The sequence below is a fragment of the Centrocercus urophasianus genome, unplaced genomic scaffold (assembly GCF_019232065.1).
Source record: "Centrocercus urophasianus isolate 14NV4802_14NV808 unplaced genomic scaffold, USGS_Curo_1.0 seq_22, whole genome shotgun sequence".
Taxonomy (NCBI): domain Eukaryota; kingdom Metazoa; phylum Chordata; class Aves; order Galliformes; family Phasianidae; genus Centrocercus; species Centrocercus urophasianus.
Window position 1 is genome coordinate 5,452,022 of NW_024884778.1, and position 17,468 is coordinate 5,469,489.

The following is a 17,468-nucleotide window of genomic DNA, read 5'->3' on the forward strand; positions in this document are numbered from 1 at the left end:
ATCTGGGGTGCTGCAGTTTTGGCAGGAGAGAGGTAGCTACAAAGTGATGTCTCCATTTCCCCCGGACTACTTGGGGAGCCTTGCGTTTCAATTTAACTTTGATGTTTCTCCGATTTGAATTTGAGCTTAGAAGGGAATCTCTGGCTGCACAAGAACAAAAACAGCGATTACGTTGTGCTGTTATGAAAGGAAATAAAGGCTCGTGTCATCCAGGCTGTCAGGTTGGCTCCATAGGGCACTTCTTCACTAGAAAAGCCAGAAGCTGCAACTGCTAACATCAGGCTGAAGGGTGACATTTTCAGCATGCACCTGAACTTACAGTGTGCCACCTTATTTGTTTCTACAAGCGTACCCTACTACCAATAACGATTCAAGCAGCCTTTTGATGTTAGTCAACACTGGTCTTCAGAAGGTATGTAGAAGTTCAGAAGTATGCAAAACTAATTTCACACATGTGTTCAGGCCAGGAGGTAAAAGAAAGTGACAGATCAGGACAGACAGATGCAAAAAAACTCTATTCCATTACACTCAGATCTGAGTCACTTCAGTGCCTTCCAGGCAGCGCTGAAGAAGTTAGAAGAACACAAGCAATGCACATTGCTACAGTTTGCTTTCTTAGCTAAAGCTCCCCTAAGATAACACTGCACTGAGAGAATACCTATTTAAGTATCCAGATACCTGAACACTGTAAGCAAATTGCCCCTGCGTGAGCAAGGATGAAAGATATATTGCATGACTGCTCCACAGTATATCTCCACATGTCTGCTTTTACCTGCATCAGCTGCTAGCTAAATAAGTTGCTCTGCACATTACCATAAGTATAAAAGGATAAGATGAGTGAGGGAGCTAAGTTTCACTCGGCTGTAATCCACAGTAGATGATGCAGGTGCTCATAATTCAGGTGCACAAGGGCAGCTCTCCCCAGCCCATAGCTGCCCACACCTCGGGTCAGTTCCAACAGCAGGTGCTGGTGGCAGCCAGGGCTGCTGGCTACAGTGACAGTACTGCTCAGTGCTGCACAGAAGCACTCCTGGAAGGGCCCACAAGGAGACAGAGGCTACCAGGAGCAGGGCTAGAAACAGACACATGCTGGACAGCAGAAACAGAAACGTGGAAAACAAACAGCAACACGGCCTCTCACAGTGGGAGCCCATTCACCCCCTAATCACTCAGATTCCAGGGAGAATTTTCTTTTTAAACTCCCAACTGTTCACACACACACAGCCTGTGCCTTCACAGATTGGAACAGTACAACCTGACACACTCTGGGCATTCCTGCTAACTTCCTACTGCTTTCAGGGATGAGTTAATTAACTTTCTATCAGACATCTGTGTAGATAGGAACAGTGGGGGTAGAAAACTGGGCCCCTGGGTACTTCAGCTTACATTAAGGCTTCTGACAACAGCATCCTATGAATAGGGCCAAGCTCATTCCTCCAGCAAACTTAGAAGCCAGGCTCTCATCCAATCTGCTGAATGGAGCAGAAACACAGAATCAAGATCCTAGCTCAGACGAAAAATGAGTACTTCCCTATGAACTCCTTCCCTATTTACCAGGTCTTACAATACAGTGCTCCAGTTTTCAGTCTACTTCCCAAGCCAGTGCACACATCAGCAAACTGCATGGGCAGGAAGGGAAAAAAGAAAAAAGCTGAAGGATTTTTAGATTCAAGCTTGAAGAAAACAGCTTTGCTTCCAGCTGTAAATTCCAGTTATTAGTTTACACAACATATATATAGAAGTGACAACATTAGCATCTATTATCTGCCCAGCCTTTTAATACTACAGATAACTCTGAAAAACAACAAAAAACCACAAAAATACAAAAATCCAAAATCATTGTCTGAAAGCATTACACATTGAACTGATGACTCAAGTATTCAGACTGAAATCTAAGCACATTTGTAATTCACTACCTGGCAATGGCCAGTTAGGAGACAAAAGCTAAAACAGGATTATTTTGTTAGCATTTATCTAGGTATTGCTAAGACATTCTATCTTCCCATTAAATGAAGGTAGTTTCTTCTCTGTCGGTTCTGGAAGAAACGTTTTAGTTACTGGATATTTCCTGCATGCATCAAGGCTGCCATCTCCTGGTCAGATTTATGTTGGAATCAGACTTTCCTGGTTGCTCTGACTAATGTCTCAACTGACCCCGATGAACATTCAGTGCATTTAAAGTCTCAGAAATGCATTGAAATCAACACAAAGCCTTTTCATACATAATAATTTAAACATTTTGTTTCAATATATGAGAAACCTCATTTCGATTATCCACCTTTTGTCTCCATCCTTCATGCTCCAGGCTAATAACCATTTTCCACATGACTATATTTCGTGCATCACATTTATGCACTTGTTATTAAGCAAATATACTAGTTTGAACACTAACCCTGTTTGCACGATCTGTGCAGGAGATCTATCCAGAAACCTCTGAGAGAAGTCAGAGCAGCTGTTACCATTGCTATTAAGGGCTTATGCAGGCAATTTGGGTATATGCACTGCAGGTGTTACTCAGAACTGGGGACACAGCTGGTACAACACCATTTGCAGCCTTGTACCTCTAAGGGAAGCAGCTTGAAAAAGCATTTCCTTATGCAGCCTGGCACAGATCAAGCACAGCAGATGATCTGGCTCACACAATTTGAGACTCCCATTAAAGTCTGAGCACTTTTAATAAGAGAGATTATCCATACTCTAAAGACCGAAGTGCAAAGACCAACAGTGCAATCCATCAAGATGCTGGCATTTGATGTGCTGTTGGCTAACAAGCTGATCCATTCTCTGCACTAACAAGGGTGTGGGTGAGGATCAAGACCAAGTTTTTCCCACACAGTAATTAGCCAGCTTGTCTGCTGCAAAGGGGAAGAAGAGCAGTCTAAGGACAGAACTGTTCTGGAATTTATGAGTGCCTGGTGAAGCTTCTCTCAATGACTCTGAGTGAAGTCTCTGACTTACATGTCTAAGTTTGCTCTGAAAACGGGGTACAGAAACACGTGGTGCACTTCAGAAAAAACTTTCCTAACACAGAATGTTGTATTTATAAAGAATGTTCGTTTTCCTAAGCAGGAGGTTAGCTTCAATGATTTATCCAGGTGGAGGCTTTAATTGATGTTCACCATATAAGTGTAATTTAATGCTTCAGACAAAATTAAAGGAGCATACCAGGGAAGAGTTATTCTTAAGCATCATTTGCATAAATTCTTAATCTAATAAGAATCTAATGTGCGATGCTGTACAACTTTGTAGCTGGAGAGCAAAGACATTAAACTAAACCTCAGAGTACCTCTGCAAGATAATCATTAAGCCATTCAGGAGAAAAAGCTGCTGTACAGAAAGAGCAAGAAGGGGCTGTGACTTATCAAAGGACATATGTTTAGGCCACGGTGATTCTGGAAAGAGAATCCCACTCTCACCTTATTCTTGATGGCCAGAAAGATCACCTGCAGCAACATAATGCAGAAAAGCCAAGAAAACTGAACAACTCTAAAATCCAATTCAAGAGGAAGAAGCAGAGAATATTTTTGTTTGTTCTTTTGTTTTATTTATTTTCTGGTGGTTCCCCCCCCCCCCCCCCCCCCCCCAACCCCCCCTTCAGTTTCATTTTAAATTTGCTCTGCATTAGCCCTGCCCATACTCCTGCTGACAAAAGCTACCTTACAGTTCAGGCTTGCTTTAGAGAAAAGCACTGCTTAAAAAAGGTTAATAACTGTGACTTAATCCAAGCGTGTCAGTGTCTGTGTCAGAAGCTCCCTTTAAGTAGAACATATTTGCTTTCCCACTCCTCAGACAATTGAATGTAAAATTAAAACAAGAAAGATCATGAACTGCACAGATTTCCTTTGGAACTGAAAAAAAAACCCCAAAATTTCATCTGGGTTCAAGTCAGAGTCTCTTGACAAGCTTAAAATCTGAACTTTCGGCTTTCCATGCCTCTCCCAACTCCGTAATTCATGCTTGGTTCTTCAAAGCTCACCAGGACTCTGTTCAGTTGAAAAAGTGAGTGCTTCCAATGCACTTTTATGAGATTAACAGAGTACTTCATCCTCCAAATAACTGTACCTAAACTCTGGCCACAACTGCTGGATTGGGAACGTTCGATCACAGTGCAGGTGGCGGGCAAAGGCTGTATGTGGGATCTCAAGATGAACAGCCCAAGCCTTCCAACACCATGAAAATTGATAGAAGAACGGGAATAAGTGAAATTCACATTTGTGATTTGGTTTTATACTTTCTTTAAACAGAGAAGCTTGAAGTGCTGCAGTTAAGACACGCAGCAGTTCAAACATCAGTTCAGCTAAATAATTGCTGCCCTTTACAACAGAACAAAAAAATGTAAGTAATTTGCTGTGAATCACAAGCTCAAGTAAACTCTTCCACACTCTTATCAGCAGGCTCTGCTACCAGCTAAGGCACAGTGGACGTGGAACACTGAAGCCTTAACACCTACTTCAGTACGGAAATTGTCCCCACACAGAACAGGATCTGCCTATTGTAAATATATAGTCAGCTCTCAGTTTCTGCTGTAAGTGCCAGCCTCAGAGAAAAGGAAAGTGTTCATCTTCAAAATAATACCTCAGAATATGCTAATCTTACTTTTCCCCCCCACACTCACACACAGCATGGATGTGCCCTGACAGCTGAGTTACATTCAGCTCTGTGCAAAGCTGCTGGGGTCACAAACAGGTGACTCCACTCCTAATTTAAAGCCCACAGAGGGAATATGTTATGACTAATGGGCCCTGGATGGGAAAGTTTAGACAACTGCCAAGTCCTCTGTCCCCTCTTTTCCTCCAACTGATACAATAGGGCATTCATTAATTTAACTGCAGTTTCCCTGTATGCTGGCAGGAAGCATTTCTTCAAAGAGCAATCTCACCCAGCAAGATCCCTCAGATCTCAGCACTTCCCAGGGCTTAAAAACATACAACTGTAGAGATGATACCATTCGCAGGGTCTGAAACTCTCTGGCATTTGGAAAGTAGGAGCTTCTGCACTAACGTTTGCAACTTCCTCCAACTTTCCACCTTAGATGACTACCTGGAATTTGCACAACTGTTTTGCAGACTGTTATTTCACCCTTCATCATTGCCAAACCTAATCTACCTCCTTATTAGTGCTTTCCAGAGCTCCCTTTCTTCCTGCTCCAGAGCATCATCCACACCACCACGCCTTTCTTTCTTCATGTGGGCTGTACTGACTGAGCCCAGTGGCCTGAAGTCCTCAGCTGGCTACTTGCCCATCACTCCTTCCTCCCCCAGAACTCTTTGTCCATCTGGATGCCCTAAATCTCATGCTGTGGTCCTCCTGCCTACCTCTCCATCAGCCTTGTCAGCTACACCTTGGAAAACTGACCAGTATCTTCTGTACTCAGACAGTGGGAATTTGTGAAACTCTTCACAACAAGAAGTTCTGCTATCCCAATCCCAACGGGCAAAGAACAGGGAAAGCCTGTAAGGCTGACAGCTTACACTCAACATTTCTTCATAGAGTACTTCCTACAGATATCATGTAGAACACAAGCCTGCAAAACTAAATCAGTCTTTCCAAGCTTAATCACTGGAGAGTTTTGTTTCCTTTGTCAAATTGAACCTCAAACTCAGCGAAATGTCCCACTGCTTGTATATCTCCCTTGTACTCCAGCACAGACCAAGCATCCCACAGATTTTGAAATTTCTCAGTATAGTCACAGTTGAATTAAATCCTGAGCAGCAAAAATCTGACAGCTGAATAACTTTGAAGTTTCAGTCCTCATTTTCCCTAGCCAAGCTGATGCTTGAATCAGTTACTACCACTTCTAAACACAAAAAGCCTTAAGGCTGAGGAAGGGAAGGGCCTTAGTTCAATGTACAGAACGGTCTGCCTGATCCAATCTATCCCTGTAACAATTTCACCACTGTGAGCCTGCTAAACCTATTTTAAAAGACTTAAGGAACTAATGACATCCACCAGCCAAACAGTTCTTTCAGCAAAAGCTCCCTTCCAGACTTGTGTAGTGTGTCTCATCCAGCATAAAACTGTTTCCAAAGAGCCAAGAGGGGTCAGACTGTGTTACAGGAGGACAAACGTTAATGACATTTCAGGCAAGAAAACACAGGCAATATTTTCTGAAAACACATTAAGTCTCCTGTTGAAAGATGACTAGTATTTTACAATGTGCTCAGTCTCTTGGGGTTACATTGGCCCAGAACACGGAAATTTCAACCACGTTGTATTTTATCGAGTATTTTCCTTTAATTGATCCCTTAGTCTTTCCTACAGCCTTTTCCTCTTAAGAATTACTGGCTTGCTCACATACGGAGAAGTTCAGAAATAGCTGACAAACCCTGAACATAACCTTACACTGGAATAAACGTACCTTACTTCAAAGCTATCTCAGTCATTTTCAAAGCTGACTCTGGCAGAATATGTTGCAAATCAAGAAATATTGATAAATTATTTATTTCTCACTTACACTCATCAAGTCAAATTAATTTTCCTCTATAAATGAGTTTCTTGAGCTACAAATATTTTTAAATCAGCTGAGTATCAGTTCTGGGATGGCAGAGCTAAGAAAAAAAAGATGACAACCACCACCAAGCTTCTACCCTGCAAGTAAAAGCAGCACATCCTTTTGGCCTGGAACTGAATTGATAAGACAGAGTGGTCTGGAAAGGGCAGTGGATGAAGAAGAGGCAATACATGCAATTAAATGCAGCATACAAAAAAAGATCAGCTGGGTAGCTGGTCAGATGTTTGACAGTTCTTATTTTGCTGTTTCGGACTTTAATTGTGTGATGAATTTGTTGGCAGCGTTTGTGAATCCATGCCTCCATTCGTCTTTATTTACAACCAATTTCCAGATGCAGTTTTAATTTGAGTTCCCATCCACTCTGCTTCTTCTCCCCTAGCTCTTAATGGCATCAGTCTCACAACCATCTTACAACCATCACTCAGCTGTGCTTCTGCATAAAAGCCTGGCAAAAATCCTACTGCATCTGTATGGCAGACCCAACCTCACCTAGATTAATTTATGAATATCTCAAAATCCATCACAGTTAATTCAAGACCACATACATTGTGCATTCCCCACCACTGATTGTCTTGCCAGGGTCGGCACGTTCCACTGCTCAGTGCCTGCATGCAGCCAGATGTGTACAGCCCGAAGACTCAGTCAGACCCCAAGTGACAGGCCCTGATCATTGAAAATAGCAAAACAAAACACACACGTAGTGCGGAACTGCTGTCAAACACTGATTACTTTCCAACTTTGGGTACCTTGAATACTTCAGTCTGCCAGCCCATACTAAACTGGCAGCGAGGAGACAGAACGCAAAGCAGAAAAAAAAGCAGCTTTTGTTCATTTCTTAGTTCAGTTCCTAGAAAAATGATAGTTAAAAATTCAAAGCCATTATCCCAAAGTCTAGACACATTAAGTGCTGAATCACCTCTTTGCTCCAGCAGATGATTCTTGACTTAGAAGCAACTCTCCCTCGTGTCCAACTCGCTTGTTGAACCGAAACAGATGCATCTTCCAACACGTTCTCTTCTGGAGTTTCAAACTGCTAAAATCTTAGCTCCATGTCTGATGTGAATGGCTGCTCCATCTCTGTCAGATTGGACTCCCACAAGTTGGTCTTCTACAGCTTACAGTGCTGCAGACACCTAACTAATTAACCTGCAGGAGAGGCTTTTGTGACACTGATCTCTGTGGATTTGTCTGGCTCATGCTTCTGTGTTCTCCTCAGAATGGGCATTAATAGCAACTCTCCCCTCTGACCTACACAGCCAGTCTAATAGAATCCACATCAATACACTTCTAGAACTAATTAATAGATTCAAAAACTTAATGCCACATCAAAGGGAAGAAGAAGGGACTAATAAGTGGACAGAGAGATGGCATGCCATTTATCGCGTCTAAAATGCATCTTTTTTTTCAGAAACAAAAAGACAGCAATAGAAAACACTCACTTCTTTTCAAAATATCATTCTACAGAACTGTGATCTACAAACTGTACTTGCTTACATTTGGGCTTGCTCCTTCTAAGAAACAAGTTAGGACGAGTATGGGAAGCTAGCTGAATTCCCCAGAGAGCTAATTCCTGCATGAAGAAGCCTTTCTATTTGACACATCTCAAAAGCAGATAATACAAATCCAAGTTATTAATACTGAGAGTCAGATGCTAATCGCAGATGAACCACACACTTTGCTCTTATCACTGCAGTACTGCAAATGGCAGCAATCTGGAATAACACAAAGGAGATCGGGATTTCACCTTGAAATACACGTCCTGACTTTGACCTGTGGAGCCACAAAGTGACAATGGCACACCTCCCAGCTACTTATTTAAGCAGAGATGAGACAGTGAAATGGATACATAAATACATGCCTAAGTTTTAGTTACTTTTCTCTTGAGTCTGCTGCTACTTTGTTTATTTTATTTGAAGTATGACAAGTCAGCCATTCTCATGGCCTCACCCCAGCGAAAAGACAAACTTCTGGATGTTTCAATTTAAATGTATTTAACAATCCTTCACTTCTCAATTCTGGAAAAACAGTTAAGTGTGAGGCTAAGCCATAATTCTCTATGTTGAAGCCAGCCAAGTCCATCATTTTTGGAGGCAGCAGTTCCTACCTAAACATTCAGAGCAGTCTCTGAACACAACTGAGGGCTCCATCTTTTCCTATGAGCTTCATGCTCCAGCAAAGCCTGGAAGATAGCTTGAAGTACAGCGATCTTGCAGTCAGACCAGAAATGCCTTTCTGCACCTGAAAGCTTGTCCAGTATTTATATGACCTGTGGGAGCACAGTGCACAGACATCGAAGCAGGATGGAAACAAGAGAGCTGATGAAGCCACAGCATTGGGACTACATCAGCTTAAAAATTAACAAGCAAATCAATGCAAGCACAGACTCACTAATATGACTTGGAAGCTTTCAGGGTCTAAGCTACTCTCTGTCTCATGCTACCACATGCTGTGAAGGCACATCACCTTAGTGCAAGCAACACGGGATTTCACAACCTTGGGGAAGTCAGAAAAACAGTAAGATCAGACCTGATGTTCATAAGCCCCAAACTTTCACCAAATATCCTGCAAAGCTCAGATCGTAACCATAACAATACCTAAATATTAGATGGAAAAGGCTGCTGTCAGCTTGCTTCTCTAGAACGCGATCCAAACGACTTTATTCTCACCTCCATGGAAAAGCCAGCAGGATGTAAAATTAACTGCGCTGAATCCAAGCACTTTGGCACTCATGAAGGAAACCTCATCAGCCAAACTGGGACAACCTTAAACCTGTCCCATAAAACCACATTTGTAGGACGCTGGTGAGGGCAGGCTGATTGGCAAAGAGAAGTCACAAGGGTTTCTTGTAGTTAATAGCATACACTGCCATCCTACACCAAAATTAAAAACAAAAATCTTCACAAATTTCATTAACTCAGGATCTGTAAAAAGCACCCTGTTACTATAAAACAGAACACTGGGAGGTTAAAAACACTGCTCCTTCCCAGAGTTATTCACACTGCTTCACTATATGAAAAGTAAAATTTTATAACATCTGGTTTTCCTTTCCACCCACTATGATATCATGTTTTCCAAGCACATTTTGGCAGCTCACTGTAAAGATACAGGCAGACATGGAGGACAAAGTCAAATAAAAAGAACCTAAATAAATAAAATTCCAAAGCCCTGGATGCAGTGTTTCCTATCTCCAAATTTCAGTTAGACAAGCAGCATACTAAGGGTTCCCTCCCCCCCCTTCCACTTTGGTAACTCCTGTATTCCTCAACCTTCACTCTTCCTTGAAGATACACTGCACGTGCCTCCTCTGGAGTTTTAGCTGTGTCTTTTTCAGTCATTTCTCAAGTATTGTGAGATACCCAATTCCTCTATATAGCGAGACTCAGTTAAAGGGAACAATAATTGTTTAACAGGGTTAGATGTTGTGTGTACTTTATCTCATTCCTGAAGCTGAAACATTATTATCATCATTGTCACATTACTGACTGTGAGCAATAGCAAAGAGTAGCTCTGACTTTAAATAACAACTCCCAACTAACTGATTTATCTCATTATTACCATGCTTTGATGCAGCACTTTCTATATCCTCCATTCCCTATGTTATTATCTTTAGCTGTGCACATATAAAACACAAATTAGTCAGCATTAATATTCACTAAGCTTAGAGGTATGCTGACATTTTACTAATGCACAAGAAGGTAGCTGACTCATTTATGCTTGCCAGGGAATGACCTGCAAGCCTAGAAATCCGGTCTCCATTTCTCAATCCTAATTTCCCTGTTTCGTAATGAAAAAAAATTTGGAAATGGAAATAGACAACTTGGGAATCCTCACATGATCGAGTCTTTGGCTTGTTATTTGATATAAATTGCTTTGAAATATGAAAGTAATTATTAAAGCATACAAAGGAGGGAAGGTTTGTGTTCACCAACAACAAAAGAAAAGCTGACAAACTGATAGTCCTAGTGGTTATGCCTTGGTTAAAGCTGAATGACTGATCAACAAAACCATAACTTTCACACTGATGCAACCTGGAATATTTTATATATATTAATATACATATATTTAAAAACTATATATATATATATATATATATATATATATATATATCTTGATTTATCAGTTAAGACTTTCTATAAGAGCAAATGTAATAAAAATAGCGCTACACAAGATCTTATGTTTGTTGCAGCAAATCTCTAAATCCCTACCTCAATTATTTTTACAGCTCAGTTCTCCCATCACATCAAGTGAAGAAAAGCAAGCAAAAAGCAAAACCTTATTAGTTAAGAAGTGGCTATTACAACCCCATGATTTCCACACTATAAAAATCAGACTACCATTTTAAAGGCTATCATTATACATTTCTCTGGCCCTAGGGTAGCAAGAGACAAACAGATGAAGTTCAGGTAAAGGCAGCCCCGAGCAACTCATTTAGCTGTGCTGCATCTCAGTTTGTCAACCTGAAAATGAAAGCAGTACGTGCCTGATGTGTAAGGAGAACACAGACCACCCTGGAATGTTCAAGCAACAGGTTCTGTAATTGCACAAAGAAGTTATCTGCATGCAACTATTCTTTGGTTGATAATTGAATTATCCAGTTTTGGTTCTCTTACAGAACACTCACAGAGAGGAAATATACTATAAATAATCCACTTGCAAAAGATGCCAATTTTATCACAAATCACTGGCACATTTTCATGAATCCAATCATTTTATTCGATTCCAAAACTGCACTCCAGAAGCTTAAGACCTCTTAGATCTGCTGTTCCATGCCATTTCAAGCAAACAAGGAATTTCAGAGCTAGGCACTATCATATTCTTGCTGATTCCTAACAGCCTTTATCGGATTTCCACGGGAATAAAGCCTGTGCAGTGCCTGAAGATAGAAGTTAAGCTAACAGAGCAGACTCTCAGCAAGATAAGAAGAATCTGCCCGAGGAGACAACACAGATGTATCCCACCGACCCCTCAATCTATGATGATCTACCTACTCCTGCTCATAATCACTACCAAAGCAGTATGCTGCATTCACCTGTCTTAATGAGCCTGGTACGTTAAATTAAGCTCACTGTCTAAGACCGATCCAATGTGATCAGTATCATTTCCACAGAAAAATAGAAATTACTTGGGAATCAAAACTGAAACCACAGAGAGTAAGAAGAGTTGAACCACATCTCGTGGGAAGCAGCTTTGCCAGGCTGCTATTAATTCCGTAGAGCTCGCTGTCCTTCCTGAAACCAGTGGGAACACAGCAACTCACACCCCATTTCATCACTATAATGCCAGGAAAACCCAGAGTGACAAAAGCAGGAACAGGGAGTTGGACAGTGCTGGCAGGGACAGAAGTGGACTGTTTAGAGCTGAACACCCAGCCCCAACACTGCCAAGGCACTGTTCCAAATCTGCTGTTAAAAACAAGAAGGATATCTAGAGAAAGAAAGGTTTTGCTGATTGTGGAAAACATTTGATTCAGCTAACGCAAAACAACTCTGCTCTTTTTGTCTGCAAGAAGGAGCAGAAACAGCTCAGAAAAAGGAACAGAAACTTCAGAAATAGATTTCAAAAATGCAACAATCAAGCTAGTCTGTGAATTTGGCCTCAAAGGAAAGGCAGCCCCTAGGCTGCAGTACAGAACAGCGTAAACCAATAGACAAGCCTGCATCTGGATCAGGCAGGAATGGAAGCTTTGGTACTTTTCAATCACATTAAGAAGCATTCTCTTTCCACACTAGCTGCAGACTGCAAAGGAAGTTTCCTTCTGTTACTGAATGTCACACACCAGCTCTTGCAGAGCTAAGCTTTCAGCTCTGTGGCTCTATGGACTGTCCAGTCATTCTGACATGGTACTTTGCTCTAAGACAGGCTCTGTCAGGAAAGCATTACATATTATTTGGTAAGTGAAGTTACGTAGCACCTTATGGTTGTAAAAATAAAAATCAACTGATGCTGAATGGCTGTAAAACCAAAAAAAAAGCCTTCTAGAAAGTTAATGCTGATGCATAATCACTACAGCGTGAAGGTACATTCATATTTCAGATCAATGCAAACTTCCTCCATCTACTGGCTTAGCAAAGTTCACCAGTAGGTCTACTAACCCATACATATACTGTCAGAATTCTTTCAAATGCCAGAATTTCATTAAAAATAAATATTTTTCCAAGAACTCTCAAGCACCTGTATGTCAGCACTCCAAAAAGACATGGCACCAAACCTCAGTTTTTATAGCTGGTTTCCACTCCTCCCATACAGGCACAGTACATGAACTTCTTTCTTACCACTTCCCCAAAGGAGGCAGCCACCATGTGTGTTACTGGAGTCAAGTATGATGTAGAGTCATGGTGCAGCACAGATTTCACATTCTCATAGGTGATAAAAAATGCAGCAGCTGAAATTTAAACATACTTAAAGTCATTTAAGTGTTCCTGCATTCCTTCATTACAGAACTAGTACAAAAACATTTAGAGGTTGATTTCGTCACCTATTATTCTAAAAACACTTTTGAAAACAGGGTATTTACTGCCCCAAAACAGTACCAATACATAAAAGCGATCTGTAGGGAAATTCCTTCAGAAGTTTATGCTCCCAGTCATGATTGACAAAACTCCTTTGATGTCAAAGGCACCTACTGATCTAAGAAGTGCCAGAGCTTCAGGCAGAACTTAGAATTAAGATAAGGAAAAATGCTTTAATTAGTCACGATTGTCCAGCAGGTTTTCATAGGTCGTATCTTCCATGTTTTCCCACATAGGTGGGAAGGGCAGAAAGGAGATTGTTCAGTCCTGGTTGAATTGGATGGGTAACCTTTAAAAAGCAAAAAAGCCACCGAAGTGTTTGATGCAAGCATCTGCTATCACACAAAACAGTTTCAGTGGCAGTTTTCAGTAACTATTTCCGAGCTATGATCAGATCAGATTAATATTTTGTATCTTAGCTCCAGAAATAAATTCTTCAAAGCTTCTGAAGGACTCTCAAAATTCCTGTCCAGTGGACAGGAAACATAGAAAACTAAACCGAGCATAGGAACATAAACAGTGTTTATTCACAGCAACAGTCAACTGCAAAGGTACTTGTACCCTAAGGGTTACTCCTCCTAAAGACAATTTTGGTTTTCAGTCATATGCTGGAAAGATAAAACCACAGTTCAGATTTTGAAGATGTAAATCCTGAAAAAACTGACATGTCTTGCGGGGGAACAGATTTTAATTGTGAAGAAGGACTACGTGAATTGCCTTCTGCTAATCAAAAGATGCTTATCACCTCAAAGAAGATAACAGAGCAGACAAGATAAAGAACTGAATTTTTTATATCATCTTAGGAAGGACATCAAACATCTGAAGGTGTAAAGGGATTTGTCAGCAAAGTTCTCCTAACATTTACTATTAACAGCATAACTTGGTGGTTTTTCTTCCTTCACTACAAAGACAAAATGGACAAAGGCATTATGAATTTTAGATGCTTTTTCTCTGCAGGGACAAACATTTACTTTTTTAAAGTTTCAGTTTCAAAAGAATTCCTGGTACCTTCTGATTTTAAGTGATATTGAGCTGTTTCTTAGGGAGAAAAAAAAAACATGATATGCATAGCAGCCCTGAGACATTTAGTGTAAAGGCCTCCAGTGCTCAAGCACTTCACAATTTATTCAGATGAATTCTGATGCATTTCCCATGCTGTCATGACAAAACTGTGCAGGGCAAGCACAGCTCATGTCCTGGCACCTCAAAATACCCTGATTAAGTAGGAAGCAGCACATAAGACAAATCCAGGAACACTTCCAAGACTAAGAGACTTGCAGGAAAGCACCAGCAACATTTAGCACCAACAGTTACGTACTACTTGCCCACATGCAAACTTCAGAGCTCATTTAAGATATGCCTAAAGCACTGGGGTATACCAATCAGTCTCATATGTAATACTCTCACCACACTGAGGTTTATAATAGTAGGACTGATGCAGATACTTAACACAATAGAAAACACGAGGAAAGGACCAAACTGAACCCACATGAGAGATGTATACTGCCCATGACATAAGTAAGCTACTTCAAATCCAGCTACAGACTCCAGATCCCACTCACTCCCTGTCAAGAGTCACCGACAGGGAACTATTCAAGTCAAAGCTTCCAGAAAAAGTTAACTACAGTGTGAAGCCAAAGTGGATTAATTAAACTACAACGAAACCCTCAAATATGAATTGCATCTTTGCAAGCATTCCTGTTTGGGCAAGTTCCATGCTGGAATACAGCACTAAAGTCAGAAGCATAACAGAGTGAGCGTGCAGCAGCCTTCCTGCTAGGCAGGATCAGAGAGTTTCTCAATGTCATACAACTCTAAAGTCTGCACTTCACAGCTGGATGTTGTCTCACAGAATCCAAACAGTCATCTGCAGGAGAGGAAGCCACAGACACGAGCATCCTATTCGGTGCAAGTACCCACTCTGAGGAAGACAAAGCATAATCCAAACAAAATTTACCATTTGGAAAGGATCCTATAGCAGTGGAGGGAACGCCAGCATAGATGCCACGAAAGCCACCAGCTTTCCTAAATCCTTGGGGACTTTGCAGTCTGGTTTTTACAGTATCCAGAGGAAAAAGGATCAAGTCGACAAAGACGCCAGCAATTCCACCAGCCTTCATGATAAAAATCAGAGAGTAAAGTACATTAATGTTCACAGGAGTTAAGTTACAGAGCTTACCTAAGCAACTGAGGCACACCAAAGCCAAGGTACTATTGAGTATATAGTTTCTGAGGTCAAATTATAAACCCAGAGCCTGTAAGATCGCTAGCTATAACAAGAGAAAGAAAAGTCACAGCATTTGACCACTTTGTGGTAACTTTGAAATAATCTCATTATGCTGAAAAGCACAAGCAACCAGTGCACCATTTATTTACCACACATAAAATCAAGACAGTAAGTGCCAGTTATCAAATTGCCACAGAACAAAATGACCAATGCCTCTAGGAAGCCATGTGATAAGATCATGGAAAACAGAAGCAATTCTGCATCACCTTCACATTTCCTAGCCAATTTCTTCATTTATGGCATTCCTGCTTAATTTCCTTTGCTGAACAAAGCATAAAGTAAAACTACTTTATTTTCTTCTGTTGACAAAAGCATACAGAAAAAGAAAAAACATGTTTTCACAATCATAAGGAAACATGTTATTTCCCAAAGCAATTCTTAATATCAAACTGTAAAAGCAATTTCAAATAAAGCTCAATCTTTCTTAGAGCCCAAGTCTCTAGTTGACTTTATTTATAAAAGAGATTCCACAGACTGTGACTGATTGGTAAAGAATTACTTTCCAAAAACAGGAGGAAAGGACTTGAATAAATTGAAGAACTCAATTAAAATAATTTTTAAAAATAAACCACACTTCTAGTAAGTGTTATTTATTCATTGTGATTCGGAACAGCATAGTTAGCTGAAGTAGTGCAGCACACAAGAAACAAGCACAGATTTCTAATTCTACCTGAAAACAAATTATTTTGGACCCTATTTTATTTCAGTGCCAACAAAGGACTCCGAGAAGTATCTACCACTGGAGTTCTAATCAATAAGTTAATTACTCTTCTAATCTACTTAGCTATTTTGCATGCATTGATTTTTCTTCACTCTTTTTCATCAAAACCCTCATCTGTTCAAAACACCATTGATCAGATTTAATCTGACTTCACCAAGCCACCTGCTAACCATGAATCAAAAGTGATTGCTTCTTCAGATCCCCAACTTCTGTATGGCCAATGGCACTTAAATCCAAGAAGCAGATCACAGAGCACTTATGGCAGGATGACAAGACCTACAGCAAAATAGCAGTGACTTTAGTAAATAAAACAAGCAAATTGCACCTCCTTCCCTGCCTCTTAGCAACACTAGTGCTGAGAAGAGTAGAACAGCATAAAAAAACAAAACAAACAAACAAACAAACAAAAACCACCCTTATGAGGAGCTGAGCATCGCCATTAAAGCAAACTCCAGCAACATAGGGTGAAATCAGGCCCTAGAAATCAGGCCCTACGCGCGGCCTGCAGCGGCCTAGAGACACTGCAGAGGCGTCACCATGACAACACACAGGCCCCGGCCCAGACACTCACCGCCAAGGCCGCCCAGGACTCCCGCGGCTCCATGCACGGATGGCAGCAAGACGTAGCAACGCAGCGTGGCACGGAGAGTATATTTCCACCAGGGACAGGACGGAACTAAACCCTCTGCCCAGCCGACCTCCAAGCACACATGGGCGCGGCCATCTTGTTGCCCCCGGGCCGTGGTCAGGTGGGCGTGTGTCGCCACTGCGCAGGCACCTGAATGCTGCGCATGCGCACGGCGGGAAGCGACGGTGCAGCCCTTAGTGCTGTGCCCTTCGCGCCCTTCTGTAGCGTTGGGCTTGCAACCGCTGACGGCATCTTCGGGCTTTCCGTGGAGCTGTTCTGCAAATAACAGATCCGAGCAAAGTTCAGGGAAACAAATGAAGCCTCTGTCCTGGGGTTCATCTCTGCCGCATGGCTTTGCTGGAGCCCCTTCCTGGGAGCTTTGTTAGCATTCCCTGCAGGGGAGATGCTGGTCTTTGCTCCTGTCCCATCAGAAATGTTTCTGTGTTTTGCGTGTGTGTTTATGAGACATCCCCTCTCCACAAAGAGCACTTAAATTCACAGTGGCTTTGAAAGCCTCCAGGAGGATTCTGACACAAAGTCTTCATATAGTCCTCACCCAGCTGGAAGCCATGCTTGAAATTATGGGAAATACAATTCCAGGAGAAGGAAAAGGGGTGAATGCTAGAAAGCATTACACACACTGTGTTTAGAACTGGAATCACCTCCTGGTTTCATAGCAGGACCAGTGGACTTCTTTGACTATGGTAGCACTCTTGTCTGTGTTACGGCTGCTTGACCACCTTTCTTCCAACGCATGAATTCTAGGATGGGTTTTCGTGTCACCCTGAAGCAGTTTGCTGTTCTAGGAGTTA

The 17,468-nt window shown here is 41.5% G+C and overlaps 1 protein-coding gene across 3 annotated transcripts in view; it reads right to left on the reverse strand.

Moving 5' to 3' along the window:
* The window catches only part of SLC25A26 (solute carrier family 25 member 26), an 87,417-nt gene extending 70,649 nt beyond the window's left edge, over window positions 1–16,768 (reverse strand). For all 3 annotated transcript variants that reach the window (XM_042823420.1, XM_042823418.1, XM_042823419.1), the window contains exons 1-3: window positions 16,600–16,768; window positions 14,978–15,134; window positions 12,784–12,893 (exon numbers count right to left, since the gene is read on the reverse strand). In XM_042823420.1, the coding sequence (XP_042679354.1) occupies window positions 12,784–12,893; window positions 14,978–15,134; window positions 16,600–16,632 (300 nt within the window). In that variant the 5' untranslated portion in view covers window positions 16,633–16,768. The remainder of the gene's footprint in view (window positions 1–12,783; window positions 12,894–14,977; window positions 15,135–16,599) is intronic.
* Window positions 16,769–17,468: the final 700 nt, after the last annotated feature.